This window comes from Festucalex cinctus, chromosome 3, assembly GCF_051991245.1.
Source record: "Festucalex cinctus isolate MCC-2025b chromosome 3, RoL_Fcin_1.0, whole genome shotgun sequence".
NCBI classification, from domain to species: domain Eukaryota; kingdom Metazoa; phylum Chordata; class Actinopteri; order Syngnathiformes; family Syngnathidae; genus Festucalex; species Festucalex cinctus.
The window spans coordinates 7,139,862-7,165,892 of record NC_135413.1 but is presented as its reverse complement, the minus strand read 5'-3'; the positions used below and the strand labels follow the sequence as shown (position 1 = coordinate 7,165,892).

The window sequence follows — 26,031 nt, the reverse complement described above, 5'->3', positions numbered from 1 at the left end:
AAGAATCATTGTCAATTAATTTGAAAGTTATCTAAAAAAGGAAATGATGGATAACGGCAATATAGATCATATTAAAAATAAGGTACATATGTAAAATTAATCCGTGCTATTTTTCAGTTGTAATGTCATTAATTTTATTTTTTCGTTATAAATATAAACGTGTACATTAAATAGTCCAATTGCATCCCAGTAAGCCTCCATTTTGATCTCAGTTTTTTTTTTTAAAAAGCAACCCCCCAATATATCCATCCATCCATTTTCTTGACCGCTTATTCCTCACAAGGGTCGCGGGGGGTGCTGGCGCCTATCTCAACTGGCTTTGGGCAGTAGGCGGGGGACACCCTGAACTGGTTGCCAGCCAATCGCAGGGCACACGGAGACGAACACACATCCACGCACACAAGCACACCTAGGGACAATTATTATTATTATTATATAAATTGTAAAAAAACAAATAAGCGCTGCATATTATTTTAAAACCAACTCTTACATTTTATCCCGTCTTCATTTTCTACACAATGTTATTAAATCTTCTTTCAGCCCAAGAAAATATATATATATATATATATATATGTCAGGGAAAAGAGACCGTTGTAGATGTTTAATATTTAAACATTTTAGCTAGTTATACGCTGTGCAAATAATCTTCTACGAGCTGTTATATATTTTTTACCAGCAGATGGTGGCAACAGACAATTGTGCTGCAATATGGCGCAGTTCTATTTGTGGAGTGACACCCGTATGGTGGGGGGTTTGCACAGAGGTCTAATGCCACCTCAACCCCCTGTGATTTCTATAAAAAGGTTACCTGAAGGTGGACAAAGCATCAAACCAAGCTCAAGTCTATCAAATCAATCAGGTTGGCTTTTACTCTTCAGCTTAACATTATGGGCAATTCTGTTCTGTGTACCGTTTGGAGGATGTGAATGAGAGAAAACTTGCCTGAAATGCACATTGTTGACTAATCTGTGCCACACTTAAAAATCCAAAACTAACTAGGCCTATTACTAAGAGAAAATAAATGGTGATTATCTTCTATCCTTTAGGTTATTAACTTCAAAAGAATTTGTGGGATTTTAAGACATTTGTTAAAATCAGGACTTTTTACTTTGTAATATACTTTCATGGCTTTTTTTTTTTTCCTTCCATATCGGCATTTCCTTTCAGTCTGTAGTGTTCACGTCACCTTTCTATCACATCTCCGCTATTTGCAATGGCATCCACTGGCTATATTTGTACATGATCTCCCTTGTTGACAAACAAGCATTGCATGCGAGACACTTTGAAAGCGTCGTCCTCTTTCGTCAAGGTGAGCACAAAGCGACTCGCGCCCGCGTTGGGACTCAAAGAGAACATGCGTGCTCTGCTGCAGCCCTCGGGTACGGGGCAGTGCAAATCGTCCACGAGGTATCGCATGGTCACGCACAAGAAGGCCCCGTGGGAGACCACCAGGGCGTGGACGGGGAGGTCGTCCGCCTCCTGGCGAGGCGCCGGAGAGCGCTTGTCATCGGCGCTGCTGGGCCAGTGTTCGCACCCGACCTGTTGGACCATTTTGAGCCAAAACTCGACGACGCGCCGTTTCACCTGGACACAGTGAACATCAAGTTGTCAAACATCTGTGATAGACACACGTGTCATACTTAAGGCGAGATCCAAGATGATGTGGCATGCAAAAGTGAAGTTTGCGCAAGTGTATTGGAATCATGATGCAACAACTTGCAACGGACGAGCTGCCAGGAGCTGATTATGATCCTCAAATCTATCTTTGGCCGCCATCCTCATCATCATCATCATCATCATCATCATCATCATCATGTGCTCGTCCCATGCTGCGATGGAGCTCATTCAACTCCAGAAACTAATAGATGAATATAGCGACAACCTGTTTCTGAAATAGAACCTCTTAAACGCGCATGCTGCAACAAAAATAGAAGCAAGTGGTGACTTTTGAATCCGAGCCACACTTGACAGTAAAGGGGATGCACTTTGATCATAATGTCATTCAAGCATGTGGATGCAAATTCCCTCTTTGCTGTACAGTAATAGGCACAACCTGCACAAGCGCTCACTCTTTGTCCTGATATGTGCTGCCCTCTAGTGGCACATTTTGAGTCCATCATCTTTTCGCAAGGATTACAAGTTAGAGTTTTGCCAACAGATTTCATGTTCGTGATTGATATTGCTTCTATATTGGTGTAATGAGCAGTTATAATTACATAAAAAAAAGGGGAAAAATGTAGAAGTTCTGAAAAGGCTCAAAAATGTAAATATTGAACCTATGAAGCAATTTAATTGGCTTTGGATTTATCTTCTGGTAAACTCACTACAAATATTAGAGGGCTAGACAAAGGCTACAATATCATCAACTATTAAAATATTGACCGTTAAAGATGATCCTGAGATATAAAATGCCGAAAATAACATAAGAAAGAAAACTATGATGGAAGAAAGATCGTTTCGTCTTGTATAAAATGTAATGTTACTTATTCTTGTGAATTTTTAAGGGATTAATAAAATATCCTGATTGTGATATAGGATGTAGGAGAATAAAATTACAAAAAAAACAAAACAAAAACAACACCCTCCAAATTGGGACGCTGTGTAAAATGTAGAAATACAGTGAAAAATACAGTAACTACTAAAAGTATTTTTTCTACAATCTCTTAGAACCCATCATAACTATAATTATCTATGAATGATACTAAATATATTCTCACTAGGAAGGCAATGTATGTTTGTCCACATTAAAAAAAAATTGACAAAGGACAAATAAATCATGTCGCAAGGGAACAAAATTCAAATATCAAACAATTATGATGATTAGGAATGGGCAAGTACCGATACCACCCGATTATTAGCCGATACCAGGTCTTGTTTCAAGGTGCTTGCCCTCTTGTGGCAGTTTTACAATCAGAAATAAAAAAATCAAATAAAGAATAGAATGTAGCAATTTGACTCAAGATATCTTTACAATAGCCTTTTTTTTGACCATTTATGAAAATACGGGTACTCCTGCAAACCTCTGGACAGTAGTTTTCAGACTGGATTCGAGTTTGAATCTTCCACCCTCTTGTCTGTTCGACGTGATGTCATGTGTGCAGTGTGTACATGAAGAAATGAGTGTGCAGTTTCATTTCTCGGCCACACGTGGCACTAACGATTTGAAGTTCCTGCATAGAGCAGCTTTAAGGACACAAGTTATACTGGGATGTTCGTAGTTAGTCTTTCTTTGAAACTGTCATTGTTTGGGAGGAAAATTTTATCCATCAAAAGTATTACTGGCATTGAAACATTGTATTGGTATCGGTGACTATTCAAGAATTGAGTACTAGAACATCCCTAGCTATGCCAAATATTGGCCCGCATTGTGTTGCATAAAGGAATATTTGTAAACCACCAAAAAAGGCAAGACGAGTTATGCTGCAGAAGTTGATGAGAAATCTTTGGTGAATCCATATTCTTCTGTATTGTCTTCTTTATTTCTTTTCGGATCTTCCGTTAAGAGCCTTACCTGCTCTTGCGTCTCTCCTTGAGGAGGCGTAAAGAGCGCTAAAGACTGACCAGCAGCTTTGGCCATATCTTTCATGTCCTGCAATGGCTTCCCCTCTGCTGTCCCAAAGCTCTGAGGGGGGGAAAAAACAAAACAAAATGGTTTATTTGATTATTGAAAAATAGGGGCACAAAAAAATTGAGAAATCGCATTGGTTTGACTGACTTTCTCCTTCAGTAGAGGGTCACACACCAACTGGAGACCAGCACAACTACGGTTGTGTTTCACAATGGTCTCGGCAGTCTGCAAAGGAACAACAACATTTAACGTGAACAATGGTTCTCTTTGAGTGATACACTTGAACTTTTTAGGTGGAACACCACTGACTGAAGTCATACAATTCAAAATTTCATGTCATGAATTTCATTCATTCATAAAGTCAAAGCAAATATGTTTTATTCGTAAGGTGACAGCAAAGCTCATTAATTCATCAGAAACTAAACTTTTTTTTTTTCTTTTGGGGGTTTTCCGTTGGATGGCATTAACAGCGATATTGTGAATGGAATGCATCCAACCTGTCGGGCTCGCAGCATGTCACTGACAAACAGGTTGGAGAACTTGACATCCTTCAAGTAGCGACCTGCAGCCTCGGCCTGCTGCAGCCCCACCTCAGACAGAGGACAGTCGATGGCCTGGCCTGGATTCAAGACACACGCAACACCATTAAGTCACAGGGGAAAAATGGCATCTTCTCATTTTTATTTTTATTAAAAATCATTCCTTACCTTGTAGCAGGCCCTCTTTATTGAACTGGGTTTCTCCACTGAAGGAAAGACAGATTTCAAGTACCGTAAATAGACTGCCTTTCAAATGCCACATTGAGATTCCATATTTTTTGTTTCCAAATTTCTGTGCACTGTCAGCAGCAAACAAATATTAACAAAAGATTTCAAGGTTACAAAAAAACGGCAATGAGCTAATATAGAACAAAGTGTAAGTACAGTAAATTTGTATGTAATAAATTATCTCTTTGTTGCAATCACTGCTTCCTGGCAACAAATCATATGCCATTGTAAAGCTAGTTTATGACCTGACCATAAACTCAGCTCTGCTGCTCATCTCACAAGTTCATGTTCCTTACAAATATGGCACCATATAAAAGGGAAGGTTTGCTGCGAACGACAAAGAAACACCCCAACACAAATTTCCTGATTTTTTTTTGCGCCATCTTTAGACATTTCAGCACAAGAAGTACCGCTCAGTTACCAACAAGCCACTTGACGTTTGTCATTCAATTGATGTCGATAAAAAGGGACAGTCCATATTAAAACATGTAGGGCCCCAGCCTACTGTAAATACAGTACCGCAGATTATAACTGTCGGCTATATTCCAACTGCTGTCCCTTGGCAGTTTGTAACATTCTAAGTAGGGATGGCTGAGTCCTGATAATGATCGTATCAGGCCAGGCCAATACCTGGCTTTATTTCAAAGTATTGGTGCTCACGATGGCACCTGATAGCAGTATCGGGGAGGTTTTACAATCATGAACTAGAAATTAGGAATGGGGAGTGGGGGGTATTAATTTCATGCAATTATAAGCAACAATTGAGCTACATTGTGATATATAGGTCTTGCTTTAAAATAATCGATCATTTTTTATTTTTATCTTTTTATTTTATGTATCAAAATTATTTCTGGTGTCGTATCAGTCTGGAAAACAAGTGGTATCGAACATTCTTAATTTTAAGTATAAATGCAATTATAAATTACGGTAAATGGGTGAGAAAAGTCAAGACATGCAATCCGCACTACAAGTAAACAGATCGTCAGTTTCACGTGATTGTTATTATTCATGACCTAGAAGTGTATTTCATCCACGCCAACCGGCACCGAAGGAAAGTGACGGTTCCACTCCTCCACCTGGAGCCCATTAGCGTCGGTAGTCATGGACGACAGCGCGTTCCAATTTACGTCAAAATAGGTTCCGTTGGTTGCCGTAGGAACGGCACTTCAGAAGAACATACTGAGGTTTGAATTGAGGTTTTGATTTGAAGTGGACGACGTACATTCTGTTTATAGCAATGTGTTATTTAAACTAAGCGCTTCCACCTGTGTAAACCACAAGGGATCTATTTAGGGGGGAAGTGGATACTGCGATATCGAGTTCGGACTGTCACTTATTGTGCACTCTGCCGGTCATGCTCATATACTGCAGCGTCTCTCAACAATCAAAGAGCATTCAATACATTCATTGCTAACGTTAACTGGGGATGGTACGCCTGTCATGTCACCGTTTTCTGTACGCCCATGTACGTGTCTGTGCTCAATGTGAGCTGCTGCTGCACTTACTGTCGAACAAATGTCAAGCCGAACGTTAACGCCTTCATTTCCCGGACACCGTCAACAACGCTAAACACCTTCCGCATCAATTATAAGCCGCTTTCGACGCCCTCAGACGGACTTTCACGGGCACAAAAGCATGTCGACACGCCACTTCCCGGTAGTCCCAAACGTCAAGCATATTGCTGTTAGTATGTACGCAAGTCAATTTAGGGCAGCGTCCGTTTTGCCGCAATTACGGTAAAGGCAGTGCTTGTAAAATGTTCATTTTCTGCAACCGTGAACGTGCATTCTCAAGCGATGTAGTTACTTTTAGTAGTACAATATATAAGGGGGGGGAAACATTACACCAGATGGGCCAAAGGCAAGAAAACACATTAGAATTCACATTATTATTATTATTATTATTATTATTATTATTATTATTATTATTATTATTTTCTGCAGTTGGCTGGCAACCAGTTCAGGGTGTACCGCCTACTGCCCGAAGCCAGCTGGGATAGGCTCCAGCACCCCCGCGACCCATGTGAGTAAGGAGCAACCGGTTAAGAAAAGGGATTATTATTATTATTATTATTATTATTGTCGTCCTCGTCGTCGTTATTATTATTATTATTATTATTATTATTATTATTATTATTATTATTATTATTATTATTATTATTAAAGGATATAAACTACGAAATTGAGGGACAGCTGGAGTATGGAATGAAAACTGGAAAAAATAAATAAATGAAGGAGCAAAATGATGGTATGAAACAAAATTAGGGAAACGAGATTGTACGAAAGGAAGGGAGCGAGGAAGGGCTAAATAAGGGAATTGAAAGGAAGAAAGATGGAAACCAGAAGGAATGATGGAATGAAATAAGCCAGGATGAAAGGAAGAAATAGAAATGGAAAGAATGACAAAACAAGAGACGAAAATAAAGATAGTATTGAAGGTTGGAAGAATAGATGGAAGGAAGAAGGAATGGAAGGACAAACTGAAGGAAAGAAACAATAATGATACACGCACGGAACCCCATTTTTAACTTTAGTACTGCAGGTTTAAAACTGTATATTGAACCGTATCCCTTGAATGATGTTACTTAAATGATGTTTGACTTATGGATGCTAATTGCAGATGGGAGTTTGTGTGTCACAGTGTTCTGGAAAAGTGTAACTCGTGGTGCAATGCAGAAGGAGAAGCACTGTAATAAAATAAAACCTGACAAGACAAAATTTTAAAGGGATACTTAAAGCCCCAGTGTGTAGCTCACGACCGCCATCTATCGGTCAAACAAGATAATGCAATGATTTTAAGCACACGAACTACGGCGTCCCAGAGAGACCCTACTTCAACAGCCTACCACCAATTTCACCGGAACAGAACGCAAACAACTTCTGGTATTCCCTCGAGTGATGACGTAAGTGAATTGCATTTGTTAGACATACTGTACAGATCCCTAATATTTGTGATTTAGTCATTTAATTTCAGAATTAATATTTTTGTCGGCATTGTTAGGAAATACTGTACGTCAGCTAATGATAATGGCTATCTATGTTCATATTTGTTAGTGCAACTAAACTATGCAACAGAGAACACACAGTTATGTTATATGTTTTATAGACATGTGGACCATCTCAAAGAGGGCGAGGAGGGGGCGAGAGAGACGACGAGGAAGAGAACGCGGAAGTGAACGCGGTGTCTCGTAACGTACAATTATGTCATCATGGAAAAATAATTCCATTCGAGCATGCATGTGAATGGCTCAAAACATACCTTTGCTTGGAATATGTGGTATTTAGATTACATCGTTTGCTGATATGTTTAGTATATCGTACAAAAATAATGGTGTTAACTGAACTACACATCTGCAACTCAGACTCGTAATTCCCCCCGTGTCTTGTTGCTACTAACCACTCAGAAAAGTGCTGCTTACAAAAACATTTGAAACCCTTTACTCAGATATCGATTTGTCACCATGTTGAACAATTTTACCTAATAAATATCACTAAGCAACTTAATTAGTTTTGATTGAAGATACAACAGCTTCCTTGTACTTCGATGTGCAGGAATTTACATGGCTTTCACAAATAGTCTTGCTCATATAATAATGTACTTCATTGGCTCAGTGACTTTCAGTTAATTGTTTGGTACCTCATCTGACATACAATTGTTACCTTCTTGCAGAGACTCGATCGTACAGGAAATGACCATGGAGGAACATGAAGATATCCAAGTCCAGCTGATAGACTGACACCAAGAAATACTTTTTGACACATTGCTGACACATCAGCACCACCATGATTTCCTGTACCTGGATCCCAGACTCCAGCACCTTGGTGACTTGTGGCAAATAAGTGACACTTTCCCAGATCCTCGAGGACAATACAAAGGTTTTTTACCTGGCATATAATTAGTCCATGTCTGACACTTGTTGTTGTAGTTTGTATAACTTGTATATTGTTGTTGTGTGTTAATTTGTACATTTTGAATAACTAAAAAATACTATTTCCTTTGGCGTCAACATGCAGTGTTCATTCGACACCTAACCTAACACTATTTTACATGACTAGAAATGTAAAACATCAAAAGCCTGGAGAATTATTATAAATGCTTGCAATGACAAGGAATTCTTCATTGGCCAATGAATGTAAGGTACAGTACATGAAAATGAATAAATAAAATAAAGTAAAATAAAAGTCTACATGAAATGAACATATTAACTAAAAAAATAAATAAAAATGCTGTTAGAATATAATGAGCTACATGAATTGCAGTTGTTCCAGAAATTTACCAATACGCTGTGCATTTCAAAATATGGAAAATAGACATACAGGTTTGGGCCAAAAGTAGTGTTACAGAGCAAGTATGTGTTGTACACAGCTAAAATATCTGATTACCTCAATACCATGATGTTTTTTTGTTTTTTTGTGTGTGTGTGTGTGTGTGTGTGTGCTGACATTGTCCCCCGTTAACATTGCAACATTCCTCAAACTCTCCCGAACACATAGTATGATCTGTAACACTACTTTTCGCCTACTCTATGATGTTATTGGGGCAAAATTAAGGAAGGCTTTTCCATTGATTGTGTGAACAGACTGCAGTAAAAATGAAGTCACTTCAATGTTTGCTGGTTTTATTAAGTTTGACATGCTCCTTGACTGCACAAGTACATGTTATGGAGTGAGGGCATGTTCCCACCAACGATGATATCATATTCTTCAAAGGCTTGCTGAGGAAAGTGAGGGAGGAGTCACTCCATGGCTTCAGACACCTGGTCAGCAGGTCCTGTGTAAAACAAGTGGTGCTTGTACATGTGACCATTCCGTATTGCTTCACACAAAAAGTTCATGTAGTGTGTAATACCGTCCATATGTAAATGACATACCAAGACGTCGGCTGACTTCAGTTTGTTGCAGCTCAGATATGGTAGGTGGAGATACTGGTGGTACAACACCGAAGCCTTCTGGGGTCCTCCATTCAAGTGTCCTCATTCGGGGCATTCCAATTTGGCTGCTGACTCTCCCCTTGATATTTTTTTTTCTTGCAGGTCGGTGATCTATTTAAACGGTGCATGAAGGCTTGTATACATCAGAATATGGTTCTGGAAGCCCTCAAGTTTGGCTGTTGATCTATTGTGACACAAACAAAAACAAAATTATAAAATAAAATAAAATAATTGATGATACTACTATATGTCACCAACTTTCCAACAAAGCCCCCAAAATAGAGGTAAGATCTTTAGTTTTGGGCCCAAAACATTGTATTAGCTAGATAAAAGTAACTTGACTGCATAGAATATGCAAAGGCTGCTTGCTTGTCGAGTTTCCGTGGAAAACGTAGCAGCCTGTAAATTCTTGTGCACCCAATTACACAATGGACCAGTACACACTTGAGTGAGAGAGTTCAGACTCTAGCAGTGCTTACGGTACAGCCAGCATTTAAGTCCAGAAAGTTATTCCCTGCCGAAAATTAATTTCGAGAACACTATTTTCACCAACCACAACGAAAATAATTTTCAACTCCTCCACTAATACAGTATGCTTTAGATTCTCCATTGAAGTTATGGGCAAATATACCTCCGAAATCACAGTTACATTACATTACACAATAACTTGCGCATTTACTCTAAATATAACGTGCCAGCGGGAATCTTTTTTTTTTTTTTTCAAAGCAAGGCGCTTCATAACGAAATCGTTCGAGTGGTGCGGAGTTGCTAATCAACAGATACAGTGATCGTAAAACAAAGGTACGAACATCGTATTAATTAGTACGATGTATACTTTTTCTCTCGCTCTCAAAACGTAAACACAAATGTACTCTTACTTACCGGTCAAGTAGAAAGCAGTCGAAGGCACCGGCACGTCCCAAACCTAGTCTGTTCCTCATTTCTCTCCATCTGGCAAATGCGGCTACAATATAAACTCTTGTTTTGTCGCGCTGAAATAAAATAAATTCCCAAAGCAATTGATAGCTTGATAATGCTCTCTTCGGGGACCGGAAACTCTTCTTCTTCGTGTACATGCGGTCGCCATACAAACCGGAAGTGCGTCTGCAAAGGCGTTCCAAAAACGCGTTAAGAAATGGAGCGCTGAAATTTGTCGTTGACGGCACCCGTAGCAGAAAGATGGCGGCGAAACATGGCGGACACTAGAAGCCGCGGCCCGGACATGTAAGATAATTTGCAATTTCTAGACTAACCGTTACATTTAAAAAAAAGTACGTTTATGCGATACAACATATCTTTTTACATACTACTAACACAAACAATTGTTTTTTTTTTCGAATGCTTTATTGTTTCACCACTAGATGCCACTGTATAATACTGAGTGTACCTTTAAATAATTTCATTTTTTCATTTTTAGCATTAAAAGTTCATCTTTTGTCTACAATTGTTTTTATTTTTCATGTAGCTACCATCAATATCTTTAAAAACACATTTTGCCACTTGCTTTCGACTGAAAATGACATCACAGGTGTTCAGAGCTCAAGTAATGACCAATCATGGATCACCTGTTTTCTGGGTTTGGTCATGTGTCGTTAGCAAACTGAGCCATGATTGGTCGTTACCTGAACCCTGTGAGCACACGTGATGTCATTTTCAGTCGACAGCAAGTGGCAAAATGTGTTTTTAAAGCTATTAATTGTACATTAAATGAATTCTGGACAAAGTATTATGCTCGTACTGCTGTAAATGGGTAAAAGAGTTAAGCATCCCTTTAATGTGTATAATACTTTGACCAACTAAACCTTGCATACATATATCGACTTCAGGGTTTCAAATTATGGAGTTCCGTATCTGCTTTTCCAAAAATAAAATTGTTCGTTTTGTGGTTGGTAGAGAATGGCAGATGTTTGTTAAAATACTATCATCCTCTGGAGGGGAGATATATGGTGGAAGAGGTAAAATTTTAACAAAGTAAAATTTATGTACAAATGTTGTAGATGATTAGAATTTTGTATTATTAATAGAACATAATTTATAATTATGACTGAATAGTTGTAGGTGAACCAAATGTAATGGTCAGTATAATACTGCTACTGCGGGTGTTGCTTTTACAAACATATAATTATATTGAATAGTACGTTTAAAATTTAAAACCCATTATTTTCTTGTACAAGTCTGTGTTTTACTTTTGTAACTTCAAAACAAGTTGAACGTTGTAACCTTGCAATGCATCTCTGGTTGCGAGACGTCACTGAGGTGCGGCATCCATTTTGACCTCAAATAGCACCTACTCCCCCTTACAGCTGCAGGTGTACAGCATACTAGGATTGATCACTCGTGGCAAATTTATACAGAATTTGTTGAGCCATTTACTTCATACTGTTTGCTAGAGCATTAACGTGAATGGAAGTTGCATTTACCGCATCCCTTTTCTCGCAGGTGTTCCAACCGTTCTTCTCTCCGGCCTGGATCAAAAAGTCACATGTTCACGCTTCAAGTAATTTACGGCTTCTGCTGAACTATACTTGCAGTGCTGTATGCTCGCTACTGCGAACGCACGTGCAGCTCAGGAAACAAATGTTTGTCAAAAAGGAAGCGAGGCAAGAAAAAGAGCAGTGAGCTGATGTGGTGTCACACCCTTTAAAGCAGAAGTTTATTGAACAGAGGTTGTGCAACAGACATTTGAGGTACATGATATGGGTTCTAGTGAGGAGGGGGCGAGTCAAAGGGAAATGTGCTCCATTCAGACTTCCAGATATCACAATATTTATGGGTAAAAATAACAGGTGTATTTCACAAACACACACACGCAAACGCACATGATCCCAGACCAAAATACGTCGTTCCCACATTGGGAATCCACATTCAGGGTGATTGTGACTGAATAAAGCAACAAGTGTACTTTGGCCATCATAGGAACGCTCTTGTCACGCACAACATGTCAGATGTAGCACCAACACGAGTAAAACATGCTAGAACACCCCCAGAAATGTTCCGACCGCCCCCTCCAGTATGTCCAAGTGGAAGCCAAACAGCGGCGCGTCCACAAAATGCTGATTTGTTGGTTTCTATTCTATTCTATTCCAGGCACTCTAACTGCAGAGGTATTGATGAAGGAATGGTTTGTATGTTTATTTTGTTGCTGTTGTATGTAGCCAGTAATCCTGAGGTATAGGACATATACCACTGATGCAGAATGTGACTGAATAAAAAGAGCAAAATAGATTCAAAAAGGGGGTAAAGGAGACATGCTATCTAAGCAAACTGTACAAAGAACATTTCCAGTCGAATACTCATTTCATGTTCTTCTATCACCTTCTACTTCGTTTTTCTGAATTTATCTCTTAAGCAGTAAAATAATTATATTATAATACAAATGTTTATAAAATAGCAGCACACTCAAGTGACACATCACAACTCTGTAATGTTATTTTGTATAAATGAAACAAATTCATAGCTTTTAGCAGCGCAAAAAGACAACAATAACTCAATAAAAATATTGACTTTTTTTTTCTTGATGTCTTCACACCTCCTCTGTCCTCTCTTCACTTTGGAATACAGTATCTCTAAATCTTAGAAAAAGAAAAAAAAAACCTTTTGTGGGTCTGGTCACCCCATAAAATATATCAAACACAAATTGAAAGTGTGGTCTCAATATATAACACACGCAACAAGACATTGCAGGAAAGACATTACGTTTGGGTGAGAGCTTACATCCGGCAGAGGCAACATGAAGGAGGGCAATTATCAAAAACTGGATGCTTTGGCAAATCAATTTGCCAAATTTCAAACAAAACAAAACAAAGACATCCCCACATTTTCTTCAGTCTGACAGCTGGCAATGTCGTTGATGGAAAAAAAAACCAACAAAAAAAAAAAAAAAACCATAAAACAAAAAACGTCAAGCACACGTGAAAGTCCAAAAAAGAAAAATTCTGCCTGATGACCCCCCTCGTCGATTATTCCAAGCAGCAAAGCTCAAAGAGGACTGAATGACACACAACATGGCCTCACACAATGTTGTCCAACATTTTCAAGCCAGCACCATAGAAAGTGAACAGCCACTAAAACACACATCACTTGTGGTGGTTTGGAAACGAAAACAAAAGAAAAAGAACTTATTGGCCTCTGTAGAACATGTGCAAATATTGGATGTTACGACCACCCGAGCGCCGCCGCCCTGTGTGACATGACTGTGATGCAGATAAATAGAAAGAAATATTCAAGTACAAAAAAAAATAAAAAATCTTAACAGTGTCGAGGAAAGCCACAGATGAGGAAACTGTGTGTCTTGGCCTTTGTTTTTGTTCCAATCCTTGGAAATGGACATGCAGGCTCCTTGGATCGAGTTGGTCTTTGCCTGAATAGGAATGTTCGTTTTGATTGGAATGTCCCGTTTGGTGTGACTCTTGCTTGACATAGGGGGCAATTGGGAAAACCAGCCCTACAAAGTAAACCAAAGAAAAAGGCGAAAAATAAAATCAAAATAAAAGGAAAGACCCACCCACCTCCAAATTACCACCAATTCATTTTGACGTCTCTCCTGGGGAGCATGTTCTCAAAGTGCTTTGCCATTGAAATCATATAGAGAGCCCATGCGGGACTCCAGATGCGTTGACAATATCTTGTACTCCTCCAAGCAACAACAAAAAAAAAGAAAAAAATTCATCCTCACGTGATCTGGCAGCCTTAGTTCCTCATTTAGCGTCCATGTAAATGGAAACCAGTACATTTTTCAATTCAACTCAATTATCTGTTCTAGTTCACCTCCATAAGAAGAGAATTTTAATTCCACCCGCTCGTTCTGCTCTCAAACCTCTACTGGGTGTTTTAGTCATCATTCAGCCACTGGCTGTAAATCAGCAGCATTCCCCCGCTTCTCCACACTCCTTGCCATTCATTCATTCATCCATCCATCTCACCTCCCTTCTAACAAACACAGGAGTCCTCCGTCTTCCTGTTTTTGAGGCATCGTCCTCTCCGCCGTTCAAATGTGATCTAAAACGCTTCGTCTTAAGAGAGTTGCGCGCTCGCAAACCTCCTTGGGCCAAGGAGACAAAACATTGTAACACCGCGTGACAATATGCGGTAGCGAAACAGAATGGCAGTAATAAAAAGGAAAAGGTCTGGCGTGAGACGTTCCAAAAGACGCTGGCAGAAGGGCCGGGAGTGGAGTGAAGGTTCCCTTCACTCGCGCACACTCCGTCTCATTCACAGTCCATGCAGCAGTTTATTGCCGGCCAACAACAGACCGAGATACACTGCGAATGAATGAATGCAGTGACACAGCATAGATGCCCTGTTATACTGATAGACAAAGTATGTATGCATGCATGGAACCTCAGCCTGCTTCATGGTCTTCGAACATTGTAAGTGCCTCGCGCCTTTTAGAATGTCGACTGCTAATTTCGATACAGGATCCCATTCAGACGGCACACACAGACGCACGCTGAATCCACTAATTGACTCACACATGCAAGCAGCCTGACAAAGGAGCTTATTGATCTTGACTACTCAAAATATGTCAAATAATATTATTACCACTAATAATAATTACTACAAACGACGACGACTAATGATGATTCAAATGATCCTGTCTCGGCCCTGGATTTGGGACCCACCAACATTAAGCATACTGTTCTCAAGTCTTCCTCTCCACATGGTCAGACGATAACACGACTATATCTCAAAATAGAGAGTGAGGAAAATCAACTAAGCCCGTACTTGGATCCAACGTATGCAACTTTCTGCCAACCAGCTATGGTTACAATATAACTTAATGATCATTCTATACAATCAAAGGCAGAATGCAAATATGATTGGCTTCCCTTCTGTGTATCCGAGGCACCACGGAGCATCAGCGTGCCCCAAATCTATCGCTTTAGATAAAAATAAAAAATAAAATAAATCGAGATTTCGTGGGCAGGCGTTTGTGTTGAAGAACAGAAAAATCTACAAAAAACTAGCAAGCATTGTTCTTTTTCTTTTAAAGGGCTTGTGTTTTTAGCATTTTGTTTTTTTGTTCTTTTTTTCTGCTTTTACAAAAGTTTTTTTTTTTTTTTTTCTCATAATTCGTATTTTTCATCGTCGTAAATCCTCTCGTGGTTCACAAGTTGATGTCACGGACGTCTGTCGGGGTGGAGGACTGATCCAGCTCGTCGAGGCCTTTACTGCTCGGGCCTCTCTGGCTCTGCTGCTGTTGCTGCTGCTGCTTCCGGCCCTCGCGCAGGCTGCTCTCCAACACGCGCTCGATCTGCTCCTGGCACTCTTTCAGAACATCCTGCAATGTCACAAGACAGAAACCAACATTTACAATGCTGTTGATGAGAGATGCTCGATGGTCCCTCCCACCTTTTTCACATTAGTATAAGTACTAAACTCTTGAGTAGTCACCAATATCAATACAAAATGCTGATACCACTAGTATTTTTGAGACATAAAATATTACAAAAACCCCCCACAATGAACGATAATTTTATAGAATTACCTGTGTGTGTGTGTGTGTGTGTGTGTGTGTATGTATATATATTAGGGGTGTGAATTGCCTAGTACCTGACGATTCGATTCGTATCACGATTCACAGGTCACGATTCGATTCGATACCGATTAATCCCGATACGAATGGTCACGATTCGATACCGATTAATCCCGATACGAATTTATAAGTCGATTGTTGCGATTTTTTTCCATTCAAATTTAGAAAATACTATCAGTAAATTTGTACATGTACACTGTAAGATTTGTATGAATATATTTATCTAAAACTTGAGGCTTATAACCGTGAGCCACTGTACACAAACAGTTTGCAATCTGTTTCACATTTGAACAGCATTAAAATAAAAATATTAAGGCTTAATGTGCCGTTCATATAACATTCTTCAAGGTGTGAATCCAAAAAAAAAAAAAAAAAAAAAAAAAAAAAAAAAAAAAATCGATTCTGCTGATTATTGAATCGATTCGAGAATCGCGCGATGTAGTATCGCGATATATCGCCGAATCGATTTTTTTTAACACCCCTAATATATATATATATAATTTTTTTTTTCCCTTAACTTATTTGCTCCCAAAAACATATAAATACGTTCTATTTTACATTAAGTGTCCCAAAGACGTATTTATACGTTTTTATTTTATTTTATGCTAAAGCTTACAGAAGGCTTTGATGCAGCCTCTCAACTGCAGAGAACGGCTGAAAAAAATGGTAGTAATTACATAAAACGACCAGCAGATGGAAGCAGAGTATAATAGATCAACCAGGGTCATGATGATTTGTGAAGAATGATGAAACTTAGCTATATTCCAATGCTAATTGCAGCAAAAATAGAAACACATAGAAATATACTTTTTTTTTCCTAATGAAAGAAAAAACTATAATCTTTCTTTCCGTAGGTTCCATGTTTTTACAGCAATAGAACACAATATTCCATGGACCTTGCAAAATCAGTGAAAATCCAGTCAAACAGCCGGGAGCGAAGGGGTTTGGTTCAGTAAAAATGGCTGGGAGTGAATGAGAAACTGAATATTGTTACCCAGGCTGCAACCTTTGTTTTCCAATCAATCAGATCCAACAATAGATATGTCTGAAACCACCTGACTAGGGCTTATTCATCTTATTTACAAGTTGCTAAACATAAGATAGCAAGTATTGTTGCTAAAAAACAAAAAAAAAAAAAACAGCGATTGGCAAGTGGCATGCAGATTTGAAGTGGCTCTTGATTAATTTTGGAAAAAAAAAATATATATAAATGTATTTTAAAATCTTTATGTATATTTTTGCTGTAGGTCAGGGGTAGGGAACTCTGGTCCTCGAGAGCCACTGTCCCGCCTGTTTTCCATGTCTCCCTCCAACACGGCTGACTCGTTATCATTATCATCATCATCATCATCAGCAGCAAGCTCTGCCGAAGCCTGATAATGAGCCAGTTCATCAAATCAGCTGTATTAGTGGAGGGAAACATGGAAGACAGTGGCTCTTGAGGACCAGGGTTGTCTACCCCTGCTGTAGCGGATCAGTTTGAATCTGTAATCGCAGCGTTCACCACTAGATGGCAGACATTGCTCAAGAGCACTTTCAACATCAAGACTGTACTTCTTGGAAGAAGAGCGAGCAGGTCCTGGTCTCAAGCCAGGTAAAAATTAGTCAAGAAAATGGTGTCTTTCCAAGTAAAATACGAAGCGGAGTATATGGACACTAACCTTGCCAGCAAGATAAATTCTCACGGTATTTGTGAGTTCACAAACTCCAGAGAATACATCTTGTACTGCTCCCGCTGATACGTTTGCAGCCGACCTTTTTTAGGTCGGACCAATCAGGTGTTGTTTAGGACAGAACGAACCAATAACCACCAATGGAGGGTTGGAAACAAACAAACCGAACAGACGAATACACGCTGCACTTAATTTTGTTCTCGCAGAATTACGCACCGTTTCCTTGTTAAATTTGAACAGCGAGAGGCGCTGCGTGCATTTTTATCTGGTAAAGATGTTCGCGCTAACGAAACTCCCTGCTCTAAAGGGTCAAAAAGGCTCAATGGTAAACGAGTGGAGGAGATCCATGCACCAAAGATTCAGCAATCCAAACTGGACCATTTGGTGCAAATGAGCCATTTTGCTAGTGTTGCTCAGGAAGGAAATCGCCCTTCACAACTATCTTTGTGAATGAATAGAATTTGAGGGGAGGCGGGGCCTGGATGCCAGACATTTTAAATGATCACGGACTTCCCAGCAACTCCCACTAGCGTCAAGGCTGAGGGGCCTAAACGACGCAGATCCAAGCACATCACGTCAGCCCACCGGGGTCGGACGCCCAACAGCGAGCCTTACACACGTGCACATCTGCCGTCCCTGACCAGGCGCCCGACCATTCCCGCCAGTTCCTTGGCCATTCCCAAGCGCTGAGAAAACAGAGGTAGCCTTGACAACCACGTCTGAAAACACAGGTAGTACCAAAGCTAAGTTAATGACATCCACCTCCTGCGGGGGCACAAAGGTGGTGGCGTTTTAACGAGAGCCAGTCCTTGTGCCTGCCTGCCTGCGGGGGATCCACGGGAGAGCCGGCCGGCTCGCCTTTCACCATCAAAGGCGCTCGGGCAATGTGAGAATCCACCTGGGAGAGGAGCCTCTCAACAGCACTGAGCCCTCATATCCGTCTGCGATGGCTGGCCCACGGTTTGGGGGAGGGGTGGGGGGTGGGCGACTATGGTGGTGCTGACTGTTGAATAGATTGTTAGCAGAAGAATCCCACAGATGTTGGATTGGTGGTGCTGCGGGAACATTTGTTCACAATTGAGTGCGCTAATGGAGAACACTACCTTCTAGCTATGTGATACTGTAACACGCACAAAAAAAAAGTTTCTTGGCTCAAAATGCCCTTTTTTTTCTTTTTTTGAAAGAAAGCTGCAGCTTATTTAAACCTGGAGAGCCTGTGTTTTATTTTCAGAAGAAACAAGACATAACTCAGAACAGAGTTGTGCTCTTCAGGAGCAACACATGCCTTATGACAAAAGGTCATGATGTCAAAGGTCAACCAGCAATTCAGATTACAGGCTAGAACATGTAGGAGACAAGTTTCTGAAATGTAGTCCTATCTATTTGTGCCTATTGAGTTTTTTTTTTTTTTCTTCAGATTTAGTTCCAGCTTGAAGTAATTGCAACCACTAAATCTTATTTCGACACACTGGTGGTTAGAATCCGGGAATATGGATTTGATCTTGACTCGGTCAGACATGAAGGAAAGCCAACTGGGGGCCATCCTCTGAGGGGACCACTAACACACCCATTGCACCCACCCACCAGCATGTGCCCCAACAGTTATAAAATCTCGATTCCTGTGAGAACACTCAGCAGAGCTCTAAACATGTAAAGCAACTGCCTGCGTTTTACCGCAAGAATGCACGCCTTCATTTCGAATAAGACAGTCTCACAGACTCTGCAGAGCGGCAACTCCGAACACTTGCCAAGCCTTATAGGTTTTATTTGAGAAAGTTTAATGACTTCAGCGTGTGACTACTGGAAACATTGGGAGCGTTTTCAGGGAAGATCGAGGTGCTTGCATAGCGAAGACCAACATCGCTGAAGACAGAGCGCTTAAGTGAGGCATTTTGTGGTGGTGCCTCAAACCGGACAGCACATGACGGTCTCATATTCCCTCCATGTGGCTACGGTCCTCACACCTCAAGCATATTGCAGCAATCGATCTGTATGACAAGGCAAACACATTATTCCATCCTGGGCGGCCTTTGTGACACAAGCGGCAGGGGGAAGTCGCGCAGACAGGCTAAACCAAAAGGAAGAAATGTGTGAAGCCGTGGAATGCGTTTCAAGTGCCGACTGCACCACACAGGGCGGCTCGATGGTCAGCGCTGGAGAGCGCGCACACAACAGACGACACACTTATCTCAAGAATCTTCCAGAAAGAGGCTGACAATGGAAATCCTAACTATAGAAAATGCCATCATTCTTTTTTCTGCGGGCCCAAAACAGTTGCCGATCTTCCAAAATAAACACGTTTCGCTTGCTGCGGCCGTTCAGTAAATCATATCACAAGATCTCAAACTACAGTTTAATGGCTACAAAGTTGTAAAAGACAAGAAAAGTAGAAAAAGGGAGGAAGAGGGGAAATAGCCATTAAAGAAGCTAATTGCTAATGTGAAATGTCAGGAAAGACCAAAACAAGTTCTTTGGTATACAGTAGACCTTTCATAGAAGTCTGTTTAGAACCACGTCATGCGGCGAGCCAGCAGCTATCAACAGAAAATTTGTATTACAGTACAATTAATATGTACATTGACATAAAATGAACATGTTGGCTACGTTAGCAATTGAGCATACGCTAACAGATGACATCAGCCATGACCAAAAGCTCGAGGTCAAAAGTACATTAAATATTTCAGCAAAGTTATTTGCTTCTATGCATTATTTTGCACTACGGAGTTCTGAGTTTAACAACGCTTCTGAAAATGATTAAAATAAATAAATAAATCAATTTAGTTAAAGTGCTAAAGTGTTTTTAATTTGTTAGATTTCCAGGTGAACCAAACAGATGGTTGTCGCACAGTTACTGAATCTTTTACAATGATGACATTTTGACACCACAACACATTTGTTTGACCTTATAGCTTTTACTGTATCTCTTTTTTGATACATCACTATCATCTATCCTTCACAGGCAGCACAGTTGGGAACACCAGGTGTGTGTGCACACACATGACGTGACACACATTTTTCCAGCAGCCCATGGTGGTGACTGGGCCTCGTCACATTTCCATTGGAAAAGCTCAACTTGCGGATAGCGCAGATGCCAGCAAGGCGCCAGGAGAGGGCAGCCTCGGTCATGATGGCAAAACTTTCCCCTCACACTTGGCATGGCTCTTGAGCTTAGCTCTAGCGATAGCCTCTTGCTGGCCAAATACAAATACAGAAAGTTACTGTATGTGTCCGGGGTTTGGTTCAAACCTGCGGCATGGCGACTGCAGTCGAAACTGTCATCAAGGTAACCCTTTGGTGTATCATAGGATCTACTTATGCTAACAATCTCTGTGACCGTGTCAATGACTACATCGGAATGCAAATAAGCAACAAGTTAGTGTGGATTCCCATTTTCAAGCTGTGTCTCACTACCGGTGGTCTGATAGAAGTTCATGAGCAATTTTACAAACCAAAACATCTGTTTACTTTTGGCTGGCTCTTAAGCAGTTTATACTTAAGTCCCTCATATATATGTTGAGTTAGGAAAGGTGCCCTCTGCCTCGCCTCCAGCCTGCGCTGCAAAGCACGGCTTGTCTGGATCCAGGAATGTGGGGAGTTGATCAGAGAGTCACAGAGCGACTTCATTCCCTCAAGTCCCGAAGCGTGCAGTCTAAACACACTGCGGTCCTGTGCTGCTATTTGTTTTTCCTCAGCCGGCCGGCCGGCGAGCGGGACTTCACACAGCGCACGCCAGAGGGAGCCATGGCGTCCATGCGCGACGCTTCAAGGAGCAAAAGGACGAGGCGGGAGAGGCTCGATTGTCACCATGCGAGCCTGATGCTCCACCTCCCCCTCCTCCTCCTTTGACGCCTTTTGGGCCGGGATTTAACAAACTGCGGTCGGGGGGGCAACAGCTATCTGCCCCCTGTGTAGTGAGCACACACAAATTCTTGTTCCAACTAAGTCAACGAGTGCAAGCCAAACACCACCATTCTTGAAGCCCTTCAGTTGATTGGCGCTTCTCTGCAGTCTTGAGCTCACCAATTCAAGGTGAAGGGGTCAATTTGGGTCCAAATCAAATGAATTTTGTCTCCAATGCTGTATTTCGTGACGGCAAACGAGCGTAAGCACGTTGAGACTTGAGGCTTCCAGTGCGGTGATAAATGCCAGGTATCGCGCAAGGTCCCGTCGCTGTTTGGACTCGTCTTACCCACCACAGCAACATTCCCAGGATTGTTTATATGAGGAGGCCCGACTCAGAGGAAAAGCTGACACTTGCTAACTAGTCAGCTTTCTGACAAACATTCAGGAAACAAATGTTCTCCTATCCATGAGATGTTGTAGCGTGAAGAACAAAGACAAGGGATGTAAGAGTACTCGTGTAGTGACTGATACCAAGCAGCGAAACCACAAGTACGTTTGATACATACTATTTCCCCCCAAAAAAGAGTGACAGGTAATTTTAAAGAAAGACCTATACATGCCAATATAGTGTTTTCTTTAAAATGTAATGAAATTAATGTCCATTATCTAATCTTCTGATTTCCAGTTTCTGATCCTAAAACAGCCACTGGTGATTTTTGTATCGGCCACTGTCACCACTGTCATGAGTACAGATACCTTGAAATAAGGCTGGTATTGCCCTGATACATTTACCTGGTATTGGTACCCATCCATCTCTAACAAAGACACTACATAGTAAATTGCCTTGGTTATGAAAATACATCTGATCACAAATATGATGCAGTGCAGTTGTACAGCTGGTCAGATCCACCTTTTTCCAAGCCCAGACAGCAAACAAAAACTCACCACTTCTGTGTTTGTGATTTTGGCCAGCAGGTCTGTCAGACTGTCACCCCACTGGGATTGGTTCACAGAGTCCAGCTGTAAGCCGCAGATTGCCGCCCCCACGCTTCCTGTGGCAATCATGGATGGAGGGTACATGGCGAATCTGAAATCTGTTGAAGAGGGAAAAAAGTTAATGGAGTAAACGTGGGAGAGATGAGGCCATTTTCTGTGATACCTAACATGCCGCTCACACAAAAGCGAACTTCAGAATAAAAGCTTCCCAAATAATGAATTGACGCCCATACAACACGAGGAAGGCTTTATTTTGAAGTTTGCCCATGTGGTGGCATGATAGCGTTTTTGACTCGTCTTTTTCAAATGCATTTGACATTTGGGCTTGCCTTACCACTGTCATTGTATTATACCGACTCTGGTATTAGCAGGCGTGTATAAACATTGACATCTCGCACTGCGCACGAGACATGAGGTGTGTTCAAATGCAGTTGGACACTTCCAATTCTGACAGAAACAAAATTATTCATTTCTATGTCATATCTATTCATTTATTTATTTATGAATCAATGGACTTAATGAATTTCTGTTACCCACTGCCTAATTTTCCTAGAAACAGTTCAGAAATAAATGGTAAATGGAACTTCATTTATGTAGAACTTTTCAACCTTACAAGGCCCTCAAAGTGCTTTACATTTGATGATTACTTCATCTACTAATGAGGTAGTATCAGGAACAACTGGGGGTTCAGTATTTTGCTCAATGGGATTGAACTCACAACCTCTGGGTTGTGAGACAACCACTCTAACACTGAGCTACGCTGGCACCACGTAATCTGATAGGGATTTATTAATCATTTTCATTTTTTAGTAACTTGAAATCTTGGACCCTTAATCATCCATTCAAAGGGCATTTAAATGTTTAAAACAGAAGTAAACCCAAAAAACATTCTTTAAAATAAAATGTTGTACGTGCCATTGTGCCCCCACTTGTCAGCATTGTGATTGTGTTTGTGAATTCAGCAACAAAATCCACCCTTTTTTTTTTATCCATCTCATGTGGCGGCCATTTTGCCACTTGCTGTCGACTGAAAATGACGCCCTTTGAATGGAGGGTTACAAGTCCAAGATTTCAGTTTTTGTAACTTTTTTTTTGTTACTTTAAACCAGGAATTACATGACTGTCTATTTAGCAGAGGATTACATGTTCATCTGGTGTTTCAAAATTTCAGATTCTAATGAATATGTTCCTCAAAAAAGTACGGAATGTAAGAGACAATAGTGTAGGATTTGGTACTCTACCAGCCAGCTGCTAAATAATCCTTCTATAGCGCACAGTCTGAACGCAGCGCTCACTAATGACCAGCAGCCTGGATAATGAGGGTTCACTTGGCTTGTAAAGGAGCTGAAAAGCAGACCCGCACCCCCACCTCCCCTTTTCCCCAGGCCGGCCCCTTTTCTTCCATCTCCTGAGTAAATCGTGTGCTCGCTGAAAAAGCCCCAGAGCGCTTGGAAAGGGAGGAATAAAGAGGCTCAGTGCCTGTGCCAATGCTCACTGCTGTAGGTCCTTTTTCCACGTGTGGTCACAGGCGCGCGTCTCAAAGACCAATAACCTTGTTAGCTCCCCTCACTGTCATTCATAATGCAAATGAGACAGCTTGTGAACGGGCCAGAAGCCCGAGAAGGCAAGGCGTGAGGGGGGGTCACGAGGGAGAGAGAATCGCCATCTCTCTGGACGTCTTGCTCAACTTCTACCTTTCTTTCTGGATAGCGCGCTCGGGGTCGGGGCTGAATGACACACATGCCCCGCGCTTTGCTTTGCGTTGGCGGCCCTCCTATCTTTTAGCATATTAATAGAGTGGCGGGCCGGCCGGCCAGAGGGAAGGCGGAAGAGTGCCACTCCATTGTCCGGAGTCATCACCTCATTTCAGCCCATTGAGAGACGCGGGGGGGTCAACAGCAAAAGGAAGATGAAGACGGAGGGCTGGACAGCAGCGGCGACAAGGAGAAAAGACGGGAACGTTTGACATCTCTGCAGCGTCCGGACCCCTCGTGAGGTTCTGCGGGAAGAAAAGAGTTGCCCTCCGGTGACCCTCACCCCCCCCAAAAGCACGTCTCTGTTCCTGGGAGGGGGCAGGGACAGCCTGCGCATTAACATATTGCCATATTCCATTGCAAAGCAAACGTGAAGGAGATTTTTCTTCCTCCGGCTGGAATCAAAGAGGTGGGCCCTTTGATAGCTGGAAAGCCAAAGCCCCTCGCTGCCTTTTGAACATGCGCAGCCGGCCGCTTTCTCGTGGTGTTGACAAATAAATGAACTTATTATACACCCCTGTGTTGGCGACTGGGCCTCTGCCAAGGGGCCGATTTATTAAAGGCCACCTCCAGCCAAGAGGAAAGCGCGCACAAAAGACCCTCGGCATTACATCACTGCTGTAATAGTACAACTTTCTCCGGGAGGGGGAAAGAGAGACATACATGGATTGACACTCGGTGTAATATACGTGCACAGGTGGCACAGATGCAGTTTTGTGGCAGATTTTGCACAACAAACAAGGCACGCGCGCGCAGCCTTGTGCAGTCGTATACTGGGGACGCACGCCTCCGATGGAAAGCTCCGTGTCAGCGCTCGTCTGGCGCGCCTCTCGACGCCTTCAATGGCCCTTTCACTTGCCGTCTGCAACTCCGTCCTCTCTGGCCTCTGGTCACATAGCGTCTGCTGCCCTACATGGCACACGCCGTCCTTGCGGGTGGCTGCCATGTATTGCGCGCTCAACTTGTAAATTCATTTACACTGGAGAGTTGAACGCCAGCCATACAAACTGGCAGAAAAATCACAAACTCTCCTCTCTAACTCCCTCCTGTTTTTCCAACGCAATAAATCAAGGTCCTGTATGGTACGGATGTCATGCCTGCCTGTTCACCATGTTTAGTAAAAGTGAAGATTAAACATTATTTTAGGATTACTAAGTCACTATTACCACTAATGTGCCATCATTCAAAAAAGAAAATGTCATACATACTATAATGTGGTAGTTCACGGCAATGTGTCTAAACTACACTAGAGTCGCGAAAATTGATTGATTAATCGACAATTGATTATTAAAATCGACTAATATTTTAATAATCACGTAATCATTTAAAGCTATTTTTTTAAACTTAGAACTGTCCAAATTAGAGCCTCTCAAGAGTAATTATTGTCTGATTTCTATAGTCCTTCATAAAAGCAGAAATTATTTTGCAAAACAATGACCGAATCAGTGACTGAATCAGCTTCAAAAGGATTGGTGAAAACAACATAAACCCCTCTCACAAAATAATACTTAATAAAGGGAAGATACAAGCTGATATGCGCAATCACAGTTATTAAAAAGGTTCGGGCTCTTTGTACTCATTTGGGCATGGTGGCGCATGCATGATGGATACATTTTTTTTATATTTTGAACTCCACAATGCAACATTATTGTAAACAAAAATGTATCTGATTATTTGATTAATTGATGGAATAAACAATATAATAATTGATTCCATAAATGAACAAATGTGTCACACCAAACTGAATCAAATCATTCCACATTGAAATATATCAAGAAATTTATCAAATTGTCTTTTTTGGGGGAAGAGACATATCCTCCAAAGACATGACACTTTTACAGTACTGTAATTTTCAAACGTATGTAAAAAAAAACAAAACAAAACAAAAAAGTAATCTGATCATACCCTCGCCAACTGTGCCGTACCATTCGCAATCCCACTGAGTTAAAAGGAATCGAATCGTTG

At 41.1% G+C, this 26,031-nt stretch overlaps 2 protein-coding genes and 1 long non-coding RNA gene across 7 annotated transcripts in view; all 3 read right to left on the bottom strand.

Annotated features, from left to right (window-relative positions):
* Positions 1-586: 586 nt before the first annotated feature.
* tigara (TP53 induced glycolysis regulatory phosphatase a) lies at positions 587-11,849 on the bottom strand. Of its 3 annotated transcripts, none has more exons than XM_077515594.1 (6): positions 11,686-11,849; positions 4,276-4,313; positions 4,066-4,187; positions 3,716-3,793; positions 3,512-3,622; positions 587-1,584 (listed from the first exon to the last, which is right to left on the bottom strand). In XM_077515594.1, exons 1-6 carry the CDS (start codon positions 11,688-11,690, stop codon positions 1,228-1,230), a joined length of 711 nt encoding a protein of 236 aa, XP_077371720.1. In that variant the 5' UTR covers positions 11,691-11,849; the 3' UTR covers positions 587-1,227. The 3 variants fall into 3 exon arrangements, with proteins under 3 accessions (XP_077371720.1, XP_077371718.1, XP_077371719.1); XM_077515592.1 differs by lacking the exon at positions 11,686-11,849 and adding an exon at positions 5,841-6,040; XM_077515593.1 differs by lacking the exon at positions 11,686-11,849 and adding an exon at positions 5,349-5,801.
* LOC144015528 (uncharacterized) lies at positions 8,937-10,604 on the bottom strand. Of its 2 annotated transcripts, XR_013282745.1 has the most exons (3): positions 10,148-10,604; positions 9,206-9,449; positions 8,937-9,105 (listed from the first exon to the last, which is right to left on the bottom strand). It is a non-coding gene; the product is annotated as an uncharacterized LOC144015528 (long non-coding RNA). The 2 variants fall into 2 exon arrangements; XR_013282744.1 differs by lacking the exon at positions 10,148-10,604 and having other exon boundaries at positions 9,206-9,989.
* Positions 11,850-11,891: 42 nt separating the features above from the next.
* ccnd2a (cyclin D2, a) overlaps positions 11,892-26,031 on the bottom strand; it is a 96,822-nt gene continuing 82,682 nt past the window's right edge. For both annotated transcript variants that reach the window (XM_077515589.1, XM_077515590.1), the window contains 2 exons: positions 22,262-22,410; positions 11,892-15,545 (listed from right to left, as the gene is read on the bottom strand). In XM_077515589.1, the coding sequence (XP_077371715.1) occupies positions 15,372-15,545; positions 22,262-22,410 (323 nt within the window). In that variant the 3' untranslated portion in view covers positions 11,892-15,371. The remainder of the gene's footprint in view (positions 15,546-22,261; positions 22,411-26,031) is intronic.